We start from the raw sequence: 18003 nt of genomic DNA on the forward strand, positions 1-18003 counted from the left end.
CCCTATTCTGCCTCATCCCATTTCACTTGATTTTCCACCATGGGTGATAAATTCTTCTGATGTCAGAATATATTGATCTTTGGCTATAATAAAATTTAAGGGAGTGGAATAAGGGGGAAAACATATTGTAATACCAATGTAGTTAAGAATGATTGCAGCTAGCTCACTCAAGCTGGTAAAAGATGAAGGCAGATTCATAACTAGCCTCCTAAAAAAGTGCAACGCTCGTTTAAGCTGTGGTTAGGGAATACATGTAGAATGGAGAGGCACGCCTCCTAAAAATGGGCCCTCCCAGATTTCAGGTGTTGCATCAATGTCATGAGCTGATGCAGCATAACCAGATGCGAGACCCTGTTTATGAGGCTCAGTTGTAGGAATCAGTTGGGACTGCTGCTTGCTTACCTTCCTCTCTACACGCCTATGGAGATTCTCAGTCATCCAGGTCATGGTTGTCTCAAAGGTGCTTTCTCAAGGAGCAACTGGACTTTTTTGTTTTTCTTTGGAGACATTTTGCTTCTCATCAGCTGAAGAAGCTTCTTGGATGAGAAGTGAAATGTTTCCAAAGAAAAAGAAGAAAGTCCAATTGCCTCTTGAAAAATACCTTTGGGATTTCCTCTCTGCATTGTAGCAATATTCCTGCCCAAACTTTTCAACTCTATGGTCAGATTGGTAGTGGAGTACACCAGTATTATGTTCTGTGTCCAAAGAATCTGTCTTTTTTGAGCACATAGTCATATGTGGCACAAGAGTTCATAGTAACCATGGATCTGATAAGAGCAATGAAGTGAGTTTACTTCTCTACTCTTACTGCATCAGGAGATAATCAGTTGGTTGACTAGGTCCCATTTGGGTAACAAGGAACCAGGGGAGCCCTTGCGAGACTGCTTTGAGGAATAGTCTCAGCATGGTTATGGCCACCCAAGAAGTTGGGTCCAAGTGGTGATTATGCCTCATTGTGAGAAGGGATGGTGGCATTTGCCATGAAGGAGGTGGTGGCATAACCCTTTCTCAAGAGGCTGCTCTTGAACCTGATAGTGATGGATAATTTTTGTTCACTCTTCATTCTTCCCTTTTTAGAGAAAATTGCTGAAAGAGTATTAGACACTCAGCTTAAAGGGGCCTTGGATGAAGTGGGTTTTTTTGCCCCCCTTCCAACAGGGTTCAAACCAGATTACATATTGAGTTGTCATGGATTACACTTGTAAATGACCTCTGGAAGCTTCAGGATGCATCTATATAGATAAAGTGACTACCTATCCTCTAATAAGAGGACGGAATTTCTAATATGGATGGACACTGCTAACCAAACACACTCAGCCTGGCCTTTGGTTAGGCAGTTGCTTGCACAAGAAATCTGCTTCTCAAGGTTGCACACAGCAGTTGCACACAGCAGTCCTTGCAAGACCTTGGAAAGAAGGCCTCACTTGGCCAGCAGCTGTCTTGCGAAAGGCCAGGCTGGGCACACTTCATCAGTATGAAGAAGACAGGGGGTCAGCTGGGGTGGTGGAGTACAGGGTGGGAGGGACTTCAGTTTGCAGTACAGTGAAGATGGCTGCAGATGCGGCTTTACACCACGCTGCTGGGCTAGGCTGGTTGGGTCTTTATGCTATTAGGCTGGGGCAGCTGCAGCTTTGTGTCACACTGCTGGGTTGGAGTGGCTATGGCTCTGCACCAATGAGCGGAAGGGGCTGCATGCTGTGACTTTGAGGCTATGCAATCCACTTGGGTCATTCACTTGCTTTCAGAGATAAAGCATGATTGGACAAAAGTCTGGCTTTTCATGTGACTACTCAGGCAGATTCTTTGCTTTTTTAAAATAATTATCAAATTTGATAAAATGGAGTAAGAAATAAACACATGCTGATACAGAAGTGGATTTTGTAGGACTGTATAATTTTCTGAAGTACTGCAATCCCAAATGTACTTATTGTTTTAAAAAAATTAATGTATGTTTCAACACTATTTCCTTCCATTTTGTTTTACTGTAAGTCTACTAAAACGCTCTCTGTAACGCTCTCTACATGGGGCTCCCCTGGAAGAGCACCCGGAGGCTCCAACTGGTCCAGAATGCGGCTGCGCGGGTAATAGAGGGAGTAACTCGAGGCTCCCATGTAACACCTCTCCTGCGCAAGCTGCACTGGCTTCCGGTGGTCTTCTGGGTGCAATTCAAGGTGTTGGTTACCACCTTTAAGGCGCTCCATGGCATAGGACCAGGTTATTTACGGGACCGCCTGCTGCTACCAATAGCCTCCCATTGACCTGTGCGCTCCCATAGGGAGGGTCTCTTCAGGGTGCCGTCAGTCAAACAATGTCAACTGGTGACCCCCAGGGGGAGGGCCTTCTCTGTGGGGGCTCCTGCCCTCTGGAACGAGCTGCCTCCGGGGATATGTCAACTCCCTGACCTCCGGACCTTTCGACGCAAGCTAAAGACCTTTTTGTTTCATTGCGCAGGGCTAGCTTAATGTAGTTGTAATGGGGGTTTTACTATAGTTTTAGTCTGTTCTGGCCTCATCGAATTAGCTTTTTAAAATGTTTCTTAATTTTTGTGATATTTGTTTTTATTTGGCTGTAAACCGCCCTGAGTCCTTCGGGAGAAGGGCGGTATATAAATTAAATTAATAAATAAAATAAATAAATAAATAAATAAATAAAAGAAAATTTAATTTATTCATTATTTCAAAAACACACTGTTTTCTGGTGTCCAAATAAGCAACTTCTCTGAATAATATTTTTAAAATTAAGAATGTATGCTATTTCTTCAAAAGTATTACTAACCTTAAAATGTTGATCTATGTCATCTTCGTTATCATTTTCAACCTCAGATTCTGTGTCGATGTCATCATTGTCATCACTTTCATCTACTACGTCATCCACTGTGATATAAAATGCTCTATAAGTAGGGCAGATGTACGTTTTCTACAATATGTATATCCCAGAAAAGAAATGATGCATGTGAAACTTCTCACTCATCAACTGGAACCTAATACTACATAAAAACTTTACTTTCCATGACACCATGTGCTGTATATTTAATTATACAGATTCTTTAGATAACAAACAAGTTTATTCAGTATTTTACCCAGGAGGTTCATTAGATAAACTACAGAATGACAGTGTTTATGTATATTACATTCTTCATTAATAGTTTATTCTTAGAAAAGTTATTTTGAGAACATGGGAGGGGTCCTAAAGTGGATGAGATAGAGATAGAACTTGCTGAAAACTGGGACACAACAGCTTTTATGTCCTATTCATTATAGGACATCATGAACTGCTGAACTCATGTTCAGCAGTTGTATCTCATTGCAATACACCCTGCCAGATATACTGCAGGGGGACAGAGGATCCCATAGTCCCCAAAAAATGTTTTATGGACGACTGACCTTATTTCCCCACCCCAACTCCATACACACTGATATTTCTCAATCTAAGCCAGAATTAACAGACTGTAGCTATTAAAATTCTTTGTTTACTTATTTTGGCACCTAGCAGTATTTTAATACAGACTTTCCATTTTAAAAAAATTCTTGAAAGTGAGCTTTTTATACCGAGATCAGCCGTATCATACACAATAGTATATGAATTAAATGCTGGCAGCGAAATAACCAAAAGTTGGCTATACAATTTCAGTCCACTTTATTGTGATTTTATGGAAGGAATTGGAGCAATTTCCCTCTGCTCTCTTTTGCCACGTTCCCATATTTAATATCCCCCCACCAAGCCAAAAAAACAGGTCATTCAAAAATGGGAAGGAAGGGAGCAGAGGATGTGCAGGTGGGAAATGGGATCTACTACTGGTCCAACAACTACCTTCAGTGTGAAGTCCCAAGTCCCCAGCCTAGTCTTGTGGAAAATAAGGAGAGTTGCAGTTGATCTCACTTTGTGGGGGACAAGACATTCCAAAGTTGAGTGCCACAGCAGAGAAAGCTCTTCTCTTGGACTCCACCACCAGAATTTCCTGGCCAATGGGATTCACAGCATGCTTCCTCTGCTAGTGTGGGGGGGACGGGCCCACCCCATTGGGGTGGGAAACTTTGTCAAAGTTCTTGACAAAGGACTCAAAGGATCTTGAAGCTTACAAAGCTCACTGTTTGTAAGACAAACCTCTATGTCCTGTATTTTGCTCCCGAGTTGTCTCAAAATAGTAGTCCCACTGTAAACACTCTGACAACACCCAAAGCCATTCGATCTTGCCAGGGTTCAGCTAAAACCTGTTGTCCCCCATTCAGGCCACCACAGCTTCCAAATACCACGATATACCAAGTGCCAAACTCTTCCAGTGACAACATGATCCCACAAGCAGGAAAAAAGACAGACATGAATGCAGTCTCCACAATGCTGCCCCCTAAGCTTTCTGCAGTGAGGCTCACCTGAAGCCAACATTCTTAACATTTCAGAACCAGACAAAGACAGTCCACTTGAACCAGGCATATTAATAGTTTACTTTATTATTTTTAAGCCTCTATCTTGTGCTAATTATTGTGTTTTATGGTCAAGTACCTACAATTATTGTCTAGTCTTCTAACCTAGCCACAATACACTTTTATGTTTATTTATTGCTGTCTTAATATAATTTTATTTTACAGAAAAAGCATATTTTCTATAAGGTGAATAGAAACATAGTTCATCTTTTTAGTTGAGCACATTGCTTATCTACAAACCTATCCATTGTTAGCTTCAAGAGTTATAGAATGACTCCCAAAGTATGTAGTTCCTACATTTGAGAAGCAAGACAGCTTTCTCTTTACTGTATACAAGGGGTCCCCAACCTCTCAGCCGCGGGCCACTAATGGGCTGTGAACTATTTGCCACCAGGCTGCGGAAACATAATGAGCATGCGTACACGCCATCCCTACTTGCTCAAGCAGCATGCAAGCATTTGCATGGGTGCTCCATTTGTATGAGTGGCAGACACACATGCACACATGCACACTGGTTCCACAAATGGAGCTCCACATGCACATGCTTGCCGCCCACTATCGCAGAATCTTCCCCTCTTCCCCCCCCACCCTCGCCTGTCTGCAAAGCCAGACAGGTTGGGGAACGCTGCTGTAGACAGTTACCTTTCACATATGAGAGCAAAAACGATAGGACAACCTATTCTTAAAACAACTGCAGACAGAATATCAGAACTGATATTTTCCTTTTTAAGTTTTAGATTTATAATATAACTGTTTTTATTCTTTACATCAGATAAATATATTCAAATAACGTTTAAAATTTTGAAGGTAAAGAGTATATCTAATGGGTGCATGAGTGGGATATTACTCACTAACAAAACTATTTTTATGTAATTTTGCTCCTCCCACTCACTCCAATGCCATATGGCACAGCTCTTACTATTGAGGAACATCCCCACCCCAATATCCAGAAAGATTTGGGGGAGGAGTTACAAGGAGGAAGTTGGTGAACTATTTCACTTGACAAAAACAATACTGCAAATAAAACAGGATGATGAAAGATAAAATCATTGAAAGTGACTTAAATTTAAGAGTTTGATTTTGGTCAGTAGAACAAAATTAAAAGTACGGTGCTGTAGATATACATTTTAGTTTTGTAGCATTTATATAGTACAGGAATGCATATTAATTTTTAAAAATAGTTATTATTTTACAAGAGGGAATTTTTATTGTGATATTAGGATTTCAGCAACAGGCATCAAATATCCAAATTAGGGCAATTTAGACAAGACCACGAATGTTGCCTTCAGAGGTTGTGGGTGCTTCATCACTGGAGATTTTTAAGAAGAGACTGGACAGTCACTTGCTTGAAATGATATAGGATCGCCTGCTTGAATAGGGGACTGGACTAGAAGATTTCCAAGGTCCCTTCCAGCTCTATTCTGATTCTAAATTAAATAGTTTTAAAATTGCTCATACCTTCAGGAGGCAAACTATACAGCTGATACACTGGTCCATTAACAGGCATAACAGGTAGTTGGAAATGGAAAGCACTTTTAATGGTCGGTAATGGAAGACGGTTTTTAGGATAGCATTTCCTCATTATCAGACTGGAAATGTTGACAAGTGGATCCAGAGTCCTTACTGCAAGGCATTCCTATTTTAGAAGTAAACTCATATATTAAAATTACAGAAGAAAAAACATTTTATGAACTATAACCATTGACGTTACAAAGAGAGTATATTTTAATTCATTTAGAATGGAATAATTGCCTCATTTATGTTCTTACATAAACTTATATGCATGCACACAAACACAATTCTAACAAGTTGCCGCAACGGCAATGCAAATGTTGCAATTATTTCAAAGGGTAGCAATTCTTAGGCATAGTTTCTCTACTAGAAAAACTAAAATGTTGAATGATAATATGAATCTTGTCTATGTTGAACTCCTCCTATAGTAACAGCCTGAGTATATGTAAAGCTCCGATGCCATTTCATTGTTCAGAAGCCCTAAGAACAGGTAAACCACAAACAAAACAAATGAAAATTTCCATGCAATTAGTTGAAAACGGGTGGTGTTTATTTCAGAATAAATAAATAGAGTAATATTTGAATGGCACAGATGCAGCAAACACGAAAGCCAACTTCAAATAGTTTATGTTCTTTTGCATTTTATATCTTTCTTTTTTTTCTTTCATCGTGTAGCTCTTATTAACTCTCAAGGGCTTCTAGAGAGAACAGTTATACCGACAGAGAAACAGATATCCTGCTCATAGGATATAGGATATGAGCAAGACTTGCCCAGTCTTCATTGGCTGACTCTTTTCCTACCCTTTTTATTCTTTCAAATCAGTATCGGTTTATCACCAGGTCATTGCAGCTGGTGAAAAATACAATGTTCAATTTGCTAATAGGCCTCCCTCAATTGAGTGCACATTACAGTACACTAAAAGACTTTGGGGCACAATTTTAAAGTGGCGATTTTAATCTCTGACCTAGGATCACATTCTCTAACTATAATTAACCTGATGAGTTAGTTGTTCTGGAAAAGGCTGCTGGATTATTTCATTTCCATGAAAAGGGGGGATGGGGTGGGATGCAAGGGCAACAAGGGTCTCCCTGTCAGCAGTTGTAGCTGTCTTTTGAAACAGACTGTAATGTAATCTGACTGTAATCAGACTTAGTTCCACATTGAGAAAATGGTTTTTTTTAGTTTACTTTACTGATTAGCCCTTGGGCCATATCAAAGTGCAGTACATACAGAACCACTGAGCTTGCATGCATTTAGAGGATGAAGATTGGACTATTTGTTATATAATTGTATTTGTTTATACATTTCTTATTCTGTTTTGCATTGCTGTATCATGGATGTTTTATGAATATATACATTTTGATTAAGGATTTTATATTATATATTCCATGGACCAGAGGGGGTGTGGTTTCGCATGGTGCCTGCATCCCGAGGATGGGGCTTCATTCATTTGCACGGCCCAGTTTCTGGCATGCCCAAGACTGGTGCCAGTCCACAGACCAGGGATTGGGGACCCCTGCTATACCACATGTCAGTATAGAAGTTCAGTAAATAAACCATTCAGGGTACCTTCTTAGAAATAAAAACTTCTTTGGTCAGAAAGAGCTATGGCTAATAAAATATACTACCGATTAGTATTATAGGTAGTTCTTATTTAGCAACTGCAATTAGTTCCAATGACTTGGTCATTAAGCAAAACTGTTGAAGGAGGGAGAGGGAGGGAGGGAAGGAAGGGGGGAAAAGAGAGAGAGAGAGAGATTGCAAAGATCAGAAAAAGTTCTTTATATAAAGCACCTGTGACTGACCATGTTTTTCCCCTTTCTGGTCTCCTCACAGAGCAGAGAGAATGCTTAAATAAGCTATCTCTTCCTGAGCTGCTTTTCTCTACAGTGCCGCATTTCCCTAAGAAGAGTAACTGCAAGTTAACAAGTTCAGCTTTGTGACCTTAATTAGTTGATTAGAACCCATGGCTGGATACAGCAGCTGCCTGAAAGTGACTAGACATTAATCAATTTCACACTGAAGACTTGTTGATCAGAAAATCAATTTTTATTACCATTTATTATCAACATATTTGTGAATGGTCAGTATCTGAGGCAATTGCTAAATGAGGACTGCTTGTAAAACTTCTAAGTATCAAATATACTAGTTCACACTGAATATATTTTCTTGTGAATCATAATTTTTCAGCTGAAGAATTAATATATATATATAGATAGATTCTATATGTTTATCTGCAAAACATTTATACCACCATTTAAATTATTTAAATTGTATATATACCTCTATAATAGCATAACATTTTTCAAATTTACCTGTGAAGTGTTGTATAGAATTTTCATCCCATCAACATCTAGAAATGCTTTTCTTCCCAGCTTGATATTGGTAATACTTTTAATAGACTGCAAGATTCCCTTGCGGATTAACATATGTCTATGCCGACTATCATGACGGTGCCAATCTACATAAATTGTTAACAGCATTTGGACATAGCCTCTATCCACAGCTCTCCGTGCATTTGTTTCTTGAAGAAAAAAAGATTTAGAGCTGTATTATAATAAATAAATAACCTGATATTTCTTCTGGCAACTATGAGAGCAAATGAATAATTGAGTAATATAGAATTAGAATGAATATAAAATTTATTTCTTCCCTTGCTACTACATTTATGATAAAATATTAAGAGAGAAACATCTGAAATAGGTTTTGGGATCAGCTGACACACAAGTACAAAATAACAGCTATGAATAACCAAGGTTGTATATACAAGTCAAAATAGGGCAGAAATCAAGGACTGACTCAAGTCCCATTCAAAATTATATATGTAGGGTATATCTGTGAGCAACTCATAGACTAATTCATCTTAATATACTCACAAATTTGTTGCAGAATAACTTAGAAACCTCACTGAGATTTCAGGAAAAGAATTTGTGGAGTTATATTCAATTAAGATACTAGAAGCAATCCCCCCAAAAAGGCAAAAAAGTCAGTTACTATTTCAAAATGTAGATAACATTTATCTACTACCAATTCTTCTGTATCTCAAATCACTTCTTGTTTCATGATTTCAGTATACAAAATGAGACAATTTGTATTTTATAGAATATTAATTTTCACTTGTTTCATCTGCAAAATCAAATATTAATCTGGTCACTTTCCATATGCTCTCTAACTGCATCATACACTTACTTGATTTTAGAAGTGCAGTGAGGGTATCTAGAGCAACCCTATAAACAGAACAAACAAGAATGTAAGTGAAAAGTTTTAGAGGTGGTTGTAGAAATGTTTTTCTTTTTTTCCCTTGTACCTCATATTTTTCCCCCTTTCTTTTTCCTTCCTCTAATTTCCTGTTTTTATTTTCCTTTGTATACCAAAGAGGTATTAAAATAATCTCAGCTTTCCCATTTTAACTAATAGATATGATTATATTTTAAAGATTATCTTTAATATTGCAAATGTCCAGATGTTCTACTTACTTCATAACGCCAGTATTTTTCTTACTGTAAGGACCAATTATCTTAAATATCAATTCCACAACTCCGTTCTTACCCAAGGAAACAGCATTTACAGCTAAAAATAAAAACAACAGTCTACATCAATATATAAACATGTGCTGCTGCCACTATTCACAAAAACCACAAAATATTTTCTTTTTCAATTATTTTATTTTAAATAGTATGATTTCAGGTATCAAGTATAATTACTTGATATATTATTGTTCAGGTGAATGGAAAATATATATACATGTATATTTAGTAAATTATCTTAAGTGAAGAGTTTTGGGGAGGAAAACTACATTACTGCATTGTTCACTAGGTAACCTCAGTATTTCTCACATGCTCATATAACATATTTTATTTTTAGAATTGATAAACCAATCAAATGCCAAATAAAAGTTTTATTATACAATCAATATTTAATAATATTTATTTTGGAAAGATGATTCTAATATTCCCATAATCAAATTTAAGAGTCTTCATTTCAAGCCCCACATCTCTGGTGAATGAATCCTAACTAATCAGCATTTTACTAACAGTGTATTATTAATGATAAATGCTGGAGATTTTGGTAACCATCTTCTGTGGATTTAAGTTGATAGTGCAATACTTAGGAAAACCTAAGTACTTGAAGAAAAGAATACCATGCCAACCATCAACTATTGGGGTGGATCTGTTATGCTTTGGGAATTATGTGGCCCAGATATAATACACAGATGGGAAGAACAATGTATTCAACTGAATATCAACGTATCATAGAAGTTAATGTTCCTCAACAGGGCAAAAACTGAAGATGAAAAATGGTTGGCTATTTCAGTAAGACAACAATCTGAAAGATAACCTATACTAATGGATATACATTGTTAAAAAATTGCAACAATACTCACAATTAGTTGAGTACACTCTTAACACTTGAAGACAAGGCAGAATTAGCCTTTGATGCTGCAAGTTTTGTTTCACTATGTTCAGAGTTATATTTAAAGCACCACTAATTCGGGCTTTTACTCCAAATTTTCTATCTGAAAACCCAAAAGGGACAGAAATATGAGCATCTCTCCAATTCAAATTTACTGACATACTGTAACATAGTAACTACGTTTAATTATATGTAGTCCTTGACTTATGGCTGGTGGTTTAAGCATTTCCACCCATTGTAGAAAAAAAACTGTGCCAGGGCCCCACCAGTCACATTACTGCATTTTGGCTGCTTAGCAACCTGTTCATATTTACAATTGCTTGCCAAGTGCCTTATCATGTGATTGCCATACGTAAGTGGAGGGGATATTGGAAGTCTCTTCTCCCAGTGTGTCATTCAATGACCAAGATTCTGGGTCCACTATGTTTTAATGACTGTTGTAATGAAATAGAAGTCATTAGATTGGGATTTTAATTAACTGTTGCAATTCACCACTGACTATACTTATCATATACACAATTATTTCACAGCTACAAATCGCTCTAAATTTTAACGTGTTTTAAATGCCAAGCCACCCTCAGGCTATGTTTAGTATTTACTGAAAAATAAATGTACCCTTCTTGCTTGCTTCAATAGTATGTATTGTAAGAAGCAATTCTTGTCTAGGTGACATTCATAAAGGTTTTTTTTAATTATTCCATTGAGGAAATCTCTTTTAGTTTTCTTAAGGTTTAGCCTAAGTTTGTAACAGCTTCCACTGCTTCTCAAAATGTCAATTTTGTTGTTGTTGGATACAAGCAGTTAGAGCTATATAAAACCCAAAACAAAATAGAAAAAGTGTGCCCAGGTTAATTTTAATGCTTCAGGAAATTATTCTCCTAATCCGTTATTCTGCTCTTCCATTTCACTCTTCTCAAAGCATCCTGTGTAGAATAGAAGGTTTGTAAACGATCAAAGAATAAAATGTTCAGCAGGACAACATAAAGAGTCAAGGCTGAATAAAATATCAATGGAATTAAATGAGAAAAATAAAGATTTGCCTAGGAAATCAACAGAAAGGGAAAAACTCAGTGTCAGGCAATACTTTCTAAGAATCCTAAAACTTTGGTATTACAACCAAATTAAATTATCTCCCATTTTCATATACATCCCCTTTAATAGGACAAAGAGCAGAACATTTGAGCTTGCTGGTTTGGGAGAAAACAATTTTTAGGTATACTGTCTAACCCACCTCACAGGACTATTGTGGGTAAAACAGGAGGAAAACGTATGTATGCTTGCCCTGTTGAGTTACTTATAAACAAATCAGTGTGGAATAAAAAATGTAATAAAGAAATAAATAATTCAATGTACGCATTTTAAGAAAAAAAACACCACCTATTCCAAACATAAGGTTATGTAAGCAACAGTGGAGTTATAACTGCATACAGGAAGTGCTTGACTTACAACCAGTCACTTAACAAGTATTCTAGATTACAACAGATTTTCAAAAAGCTACTTATAACCCATCCTCAAAGTTACAATTCCCCCCCCACGCACACACACAACACATATAGGACATGAAATTGTGTTTTGGATGCCTGGCAACTGGCTCAGATTTTTAAACAGCTGCAGTATCCCATGGTCACACATTTAATGACTAAGTGGATTTGCTTAAAGACTGCAGTGACTTGCTTTACAGCCATTGAAAAATACTCATATGAAACCAGGTCTGGTCACTTGTTTCCTTGACTTAGGATCTTAATAACATGGTCAAAATTCCATAAGGCTCCAGTGTGGTTATAAGTCAAGGACTACTTGAAATTCTAATAAAGGCTCACATTACTTTTACCATTACAAATTTGTTCGTTCTTAATCTTTTGTCTGTAATATTTTGTGGAGATCCTATTCCTTCTCAGTTGGCACAATTCAAGGAAGGATTGCACTTGTGCAAAATCAGCATTTTATTTCAGCAATACTCATCATACTACAAGCAAAAACGTGGGAGTTCACTTGGGTTCAATTTACCTTTGGGGCCAATTTTAGCAAGAAGAGAATGTAGTAGCACCATTAATTCTTCATTTGGTGGGGGTTCTTTGCTTGCATTCACAAGTAATTGTAACAAAATCTGTGTCCCTCCTCGAGAAACGAGAAAACCTGTTCTTCGACTGCTGCCTAGAAATAAAATATGAGCCATTGGCTGCAATCTTAAAATAAACTGATTTTATAAGGGCATAATTTCTTTACATGACCACTGCAAATTTATGTAGGAAATTATTTACTCTCTTGACATTAAAATACTAAACTTTGTATGTTACACTGTAGGAAACTAACAATTCATATATATTAGACAAAAATTTCTAAAGTATATAACCTACAAACGATCATTTTAAATAAATACTTGCCTGCTGCCACCAATTCAATTAAGATATTTAAGATGTTTAATATAGTCTGAAAATCTCTTGTGTTCTGAAATGAACAAACAGAAAGAAAGTCAAGAGTACTTATGTCATAATATATATGAACACAAAAAATGATCACTCTACAGTCTTAAATAAAATTAACAGCCTGAAAAAGTTTCCTCTCATTGTTATACTGAATCTTAATGCATGCAAGTTGTGTGGTTACATAAATCAACTAAATAAATGTTTTATGCACAATATATCTCATATCTGTTGACCACTAATTTCAATACTGTGATACAAAACTTAATTTTTAGGGTTCGGCAATCTACAAATGTGCTGTGGAGTATGTGGGGCTCATCATATTGTACCTACCTATAAGTCCTTAAAGCACCAGGGTTTTTTTCCAGCATGACAGAGCTTCTTTAAACAATTACAGACAGGTGATATAAATGTTTTCATCACACTCCAAAGTATTTTTTTTGCATTATAATCTAAAGTGTGGCACACATCTATTAATTCCATCCATACCTTGCCCTTGGGTTTTCCATGTTAAACAAATAGCACTGTCCAAACAACAAAAGCTGCCAATTGTTTTAACTGCACCTAATACACAATTAATGTTTACATCACTATATCAAAACTCCAGTCTTACACGTTATAGTAGCCCAAAAATAATAATAAAACAAATTACTACACAAATGAGCAAGATGTTTATGCTGTTACCTCTAAAGTTGAGAGAATAACTTCTATCCCTGTTGAACCTTTGGCAGTCATTTCTTTCCTGATTTTTTCTGAAATCAAAGTTGTATATTCTTCTATTAACTGAATAAACTGATATTTAAATATTAAATGTATATGATTTTTAAAAGGTGTAGAAAAGATAATTACACAAAAGCAAAACAAATTAATTTTAGAGATTGTGTATCATCTAGATTTTTTTAAGTCTGAGCTTCCTTAATATAAAATATTATATTAGTCATTCTTTATAGCAAGGCATTCTCTAAGTGCCAATCTTTTTATAACCAGGAAATTCTACCTACCACAAGAAAAATCATTCAAAGAGAAAAACAGTCCAAAGTCAATGTGAATGCTTAAAGACCATTCTGGCTGACCATTGAAAATAAGCGGGGGGGGGGGGGGAATGAAAAGGGGAAAAGGAAGAATCAGGAATAAAATAGAGAAGGGCTGTCAAACTCGCAGGCCATGGGCTGGATGCATCACACGCTGGCCACACCCACACCTGGTTTAGCGAAGGGGGAAAAGTCATGATACACCATGTGACACCACCGTGACGATGCGAGTTTGACACCCCTGAAATAGAGAATGGAATAAAAGGCAGTAGCAAGAACATTTTCAGATCATAACAGTTTGTTACAGATTCTTGCTTATATCCCATAAGAAAAATATTCAGTTTGTTCACGATTAATAGTATACACAAAAGGAAGAAACAAAAAAATTTTTATTCCAGGCTATATGTAAATATTCCTACTTGATTCATGTCAAGTGGCTTATGTTCAAAGAGAACAAAACCTGAACTGTTTTGAGTATTTTACCATAGAGAGGAGTACGAACTCGCTCCATTATTTTTCATCCTATGGCAACAGAAAAGGTTGTGCTGATTGTAGTACCACGATACTAATGTCCAAGGAAATGGGTTTTTTTTAAAAAAGTTTAAACATGTAAACATGTAAAAAGTGGTAGTAACAATCAAGCATTAACTTTTGCAACTAGTGATTGATCCCAAGTGAAAGCTTAAAACGTGATTAATGTAACAAAAACAAAAATACATTTCTCTGATTATTGACTTAAGGTTTCTTCTTAATGTATGGATACAATACAGAATTAGTAATCCGTTCCAAATGTATCACTAGAATAATTATTCATATTGAAAATGTATTTTTAAAGGATTTCTATTCAACTTTTTGATAAGGCGCATGATCTTACAATGCATAAAACTGTAATTTAAACCTGATTTTTTCCCCAATAGATCTTTACAGGGTGATGAAATCAAGGATAAAGAGTGGACTTTTTATTAGTTAATAACATCATTAATAATTACGAGCTAATTAAAAGCCAGGGTTTGGAAATCATGAAGAATAAGTTTCAGGAGATAACTCAGGCCGAGCAGGACAACAATCATCTGTCACTTTTGCTCAGAATAAAATAGTGATGCAATATATGGACAGGAATAAAACTGAAAAACTCTGGAAACTGAAAACTGAACACCTACGATCCATTCTTGATGTTGTTTTAAGAACCACAGGTTGTTGTTTTTTAAATTTCCCTTTAATCCCTTTACCAAGGTGGAGTCGGAGCGACTGAATGGAGCTGAGAATTTCCTGGCCAGATGCCCACCCTGAAGCCTACACAAAGTTTGCAGCAGGTATTTTCTCTGTGCACCCTGATAGAGAAACATCTGCCGCTGCCTAGAATTGAAATCTCAATCTTCGAATGCAAGGTGAGCATCTTCACATTTAGGCCACTGCATTGTTCTTAGAGGTAAAATAATAATTCAAGAAATATACTAGCCAGCTCAGATAGGAGAACAAATAGGAGAAAAGCAAAGTAAATACCAAACAAGGCAGATTAGACTAGCTTTCAACTGCTTAAAATTGTTTGTGTGACTTAAGAATTCGTTTTTAATGGTGTTCTTTGTTTGAGGCTTAATCAGCCATGCTGCAAAACTGCCAGATGCTTGTCCTAACCCATGAAAATGGATTCTCACCTATCTATATCAACTTTACAAAAATACAATTGTTTAAACATTATATAGAATGTATGTGAAACTAATAATACAGATGTATGCATAAACTTCAATTAATGAGTATCTGTAATATTTACCTTGACTCTGAGCCAGGTGAAGAATTTTTGCTGTAACATATCTGGCAGTGTCCACTTCTACCAAACATTCTGCATTGATCTTCTCCAGTTGTGCCAATAGACTTAAAATCCGAGAGTTGTTCGTTACACTGGGGTAAACAAATGCATTTAAGCTGTGATATGATGGGAATTTTTCAGAATAGGGAATGAAATATCAAGCAATTGAAAATAAGGAAAATGTTCCCAAATGTTACACAGAGAAAAATAATATGGAGTTGACAGTTCTTTGCTTTTCCATATTAATGAGAAAGGGAACAGAAAAAAGAGCACTAAACTGAATATATAAAATCAATCCTAACAGTTCCTCAGCAAACAGACTTCATTTATTACTGCAAGATGAACACATACAGGAAACTAGAGAGAAGGACTGGTGAATCTAAATGGCCTCTTTTCCCAGGCCCTTTCTTTGCATTCAAAATTTTCTATGCCTGTGCAAAATACAGATGTGCTTATTTTCACTTTACATTTCAAGATTAAAAATTAACTAAAAGCATAGACAACTGATGGGTAAGAAAACATCAATTTCTACATATACATGCACACTAACTCTATAGGAACTTTACAGATTAAGATCATGTTTCTCAAACTGGAAGTTGTGCATCAGTGGTGGGGGATGGCGCACAACAGATACTAAATTGCAAAACAGTGCCTTTTTGTAAAGTTCACTAGGTAAGTTTGATAAAGAAGTATGTTGAATGCAAATAACCGAAGCACTATACGAAGTCCAGTGTTTTTATTATTTCATTTGCTTTGGAAGGCATAGAGTTCTGGCAGAAAACTCACCTAACCCTCTACAGAACGACTGGGATAAAGCTCTTAAGGTTGCAGTAAGGGAATTCCAAGAGTGGTGGATGGATTTACAAGCATCAAGCAGGAACTGAAAGAGTCTGGTCCTACTTGCTGTCTTGGGAATTCATTACAGCCTGTTTTAGTTTGCAGAGACTTCAGAGATTAACAGGCTGTCACTTTTATGTCAACAGGGTTAACAGCTGGCTATTTTCTGCAAAGATCTATTTTCGTTTAGTTTGAGAGGACTGACTTTTTAACAGTTTAATTGCTATTCTTTAGTTCTGTGTTATGATTGTTAACTGTGTAGAGCAGGGATAGGCAATTAATTTTTCCAAGGAGTCACATGAGAAATTGGGATGTTGGGGAGGGCCAAACCAATGTAACCTTTTTTTTTTCTAACCCTCTCTCTTCCCCTCCTTCTCCTCCTCCTACCCTCTCTTCCTCCTCCCTTCTTTCCTACCTACCTCCCTACCTCCCTTCTTCCCTCTTTCTACTCTTCTCCCCCTACCCTTTCCCTTCTGGAGTGTTTGCTGAGCAGCCCCGACTTTAATAATGTAACCTTATTTGATGTCCTCAAACTCCACCAACTCTACTCCTTCGGCTGCTCCAGGTGATGGCAATATTACCCCGCAGGCACAGAAAAGTGCTTTTTTTCCTCGTCCTCCAATGGCCATCAGCTGACTGAAGGAACTCACGGCAACTGCGCAGAGCTGGACCCAACTCACCTTCTTCTCCTGCCCGCTATGGTGTGCTTACATACATTTGATTTCTAATTTCCAACTGACCTCACATGAGCCGGACACGGACAGCCAAAGGGCTGGATGTGGCATAGGGGCTGTAAAATGCCCAAGTCTGGTGTAGAGTCTTATGGAATAGGCAGTACAGATACAATTAATTAATTGATTAATTATGATATATTTGAAAATGAGCCTGTGAAATCTAGTTTCAACTACATATAGTCCTATAATTGGGAATAGGATTTCCACCACGAAGAGATTCAATCGTAAAACGCAATGTCACATGACCATGACACTTATCAAAGATATTCCAACACTTCCATTGCTGCTGTTAAGCAGAGATATCATGTGGTTTCCATTTGTGACCTCCTGCCAGCTTCTCCATTTACTTTGATTATAGGAAGCCAGGAAAGGCGGCCAGAACTCTGAGGACTAGTTGTGGTACACTTGTCCAGCACCACTGTTAAATTTGAATGGTTGCTGAATGAACTGTCATTAAGTGAGGACCACCTGTACTTTATGTCTATTCAAAAGTAAAAATGACTAGGACATTTGATTATGCTAACTAAACAGCCTCTGGAATCATGACAGCAGAATTAATACAATAAACTTAGTTTTAATGAAAGAGTTAAAGTTTTAATGAGACTTCTATACTAAATTTTCAAAATTAATTCAAATTGTTCTTTATACTTTATAAAAAATCAACTAGTTATCATTAGTGTTTAAACAAAATCCAACATGTTTCAAAATAACTGTGGCATTAAATATTTTTACTGTTAGCAGATGCCTTAGTTTAAATTTAAATTTCATAACTAATTTCAGAATATATGACTAATAAAAGGCCATCCATTATTTTTGTAAATAAC

General features: G+C 36.8%; 1 protein-coding gene across 5 annotated transcripts in view; it reads right to left on the minus strand.

Moving 5' to 3' along the window:
• AGTPBP1 (ATP/GTP binding carboxypeptidase 1) overlaps nucleotides 1-18003 on the minus strand; it is a 63616-nt gene that overhangs the window by 24083 nt on the left and 21530 nt on the right. For all 5 annotated transcript variants that reach the window (XR_009153086.1, XM_058165820.1, XM_058165822.1 and 2 more), the window contains exons 3-12: nucleotides 15573-15700; nucleotides 13455-13522; nucleotides 12728-12795; nucleotides 12355-12497; nucleotides 10319-10450; nucleotides 9411-9504; nucleotides 9124-9161; nucleotides 8250-8458; nucleotides 5880-6057; nucleotides 2776-2873 (exon numbers count right to left, since the gene is read on the minus strand). Coding sequence is in view for 4 of the 5 variants with exons in the window: in XM_058165820.1 (XP_058021803.1) it covers nucleotides 2776-2873; nucleotides 5880-6057; nucleotides 8250-8458; nucleotides 9124-9161; nucleotides 9411-9504; nucleotides 10319-10450; nucleotides 12355-12497; nucleotides 12728-12795; nucleotides 13455-13522; nucleotides 15573-15700 (1156 nt within the window). In the remaining variant the exon portion in view is untranslated. The remainder of the gene's footprint in view (nucleotides 1-2775; nucleotides 2874-5879; nucleotides 6058-8249; nucleotides 8459-9123; nucleotides 9162-9410; nucleotides 9505-10318; nucleotides 10451-12354; nucleotides 12498-12727; nucleotides 12796-13454; nucleotides 13523-15572; nucleotides 15701-18003) is intronic.

This window comes from Ahaetulla prasina, chromosome 2, assembly GCF_028640845.1.
Source record: "Ahaetulla prasina isolate Xishuangbanna chromosome 2, ASM2864084v1, whole genome shotgun sequence".
NCBI lineage: Eukaryota > Metazoa > Chordata > Lepidosauria > Squamata > Colubridae > Ahaetulla > Ahaetulla prasina.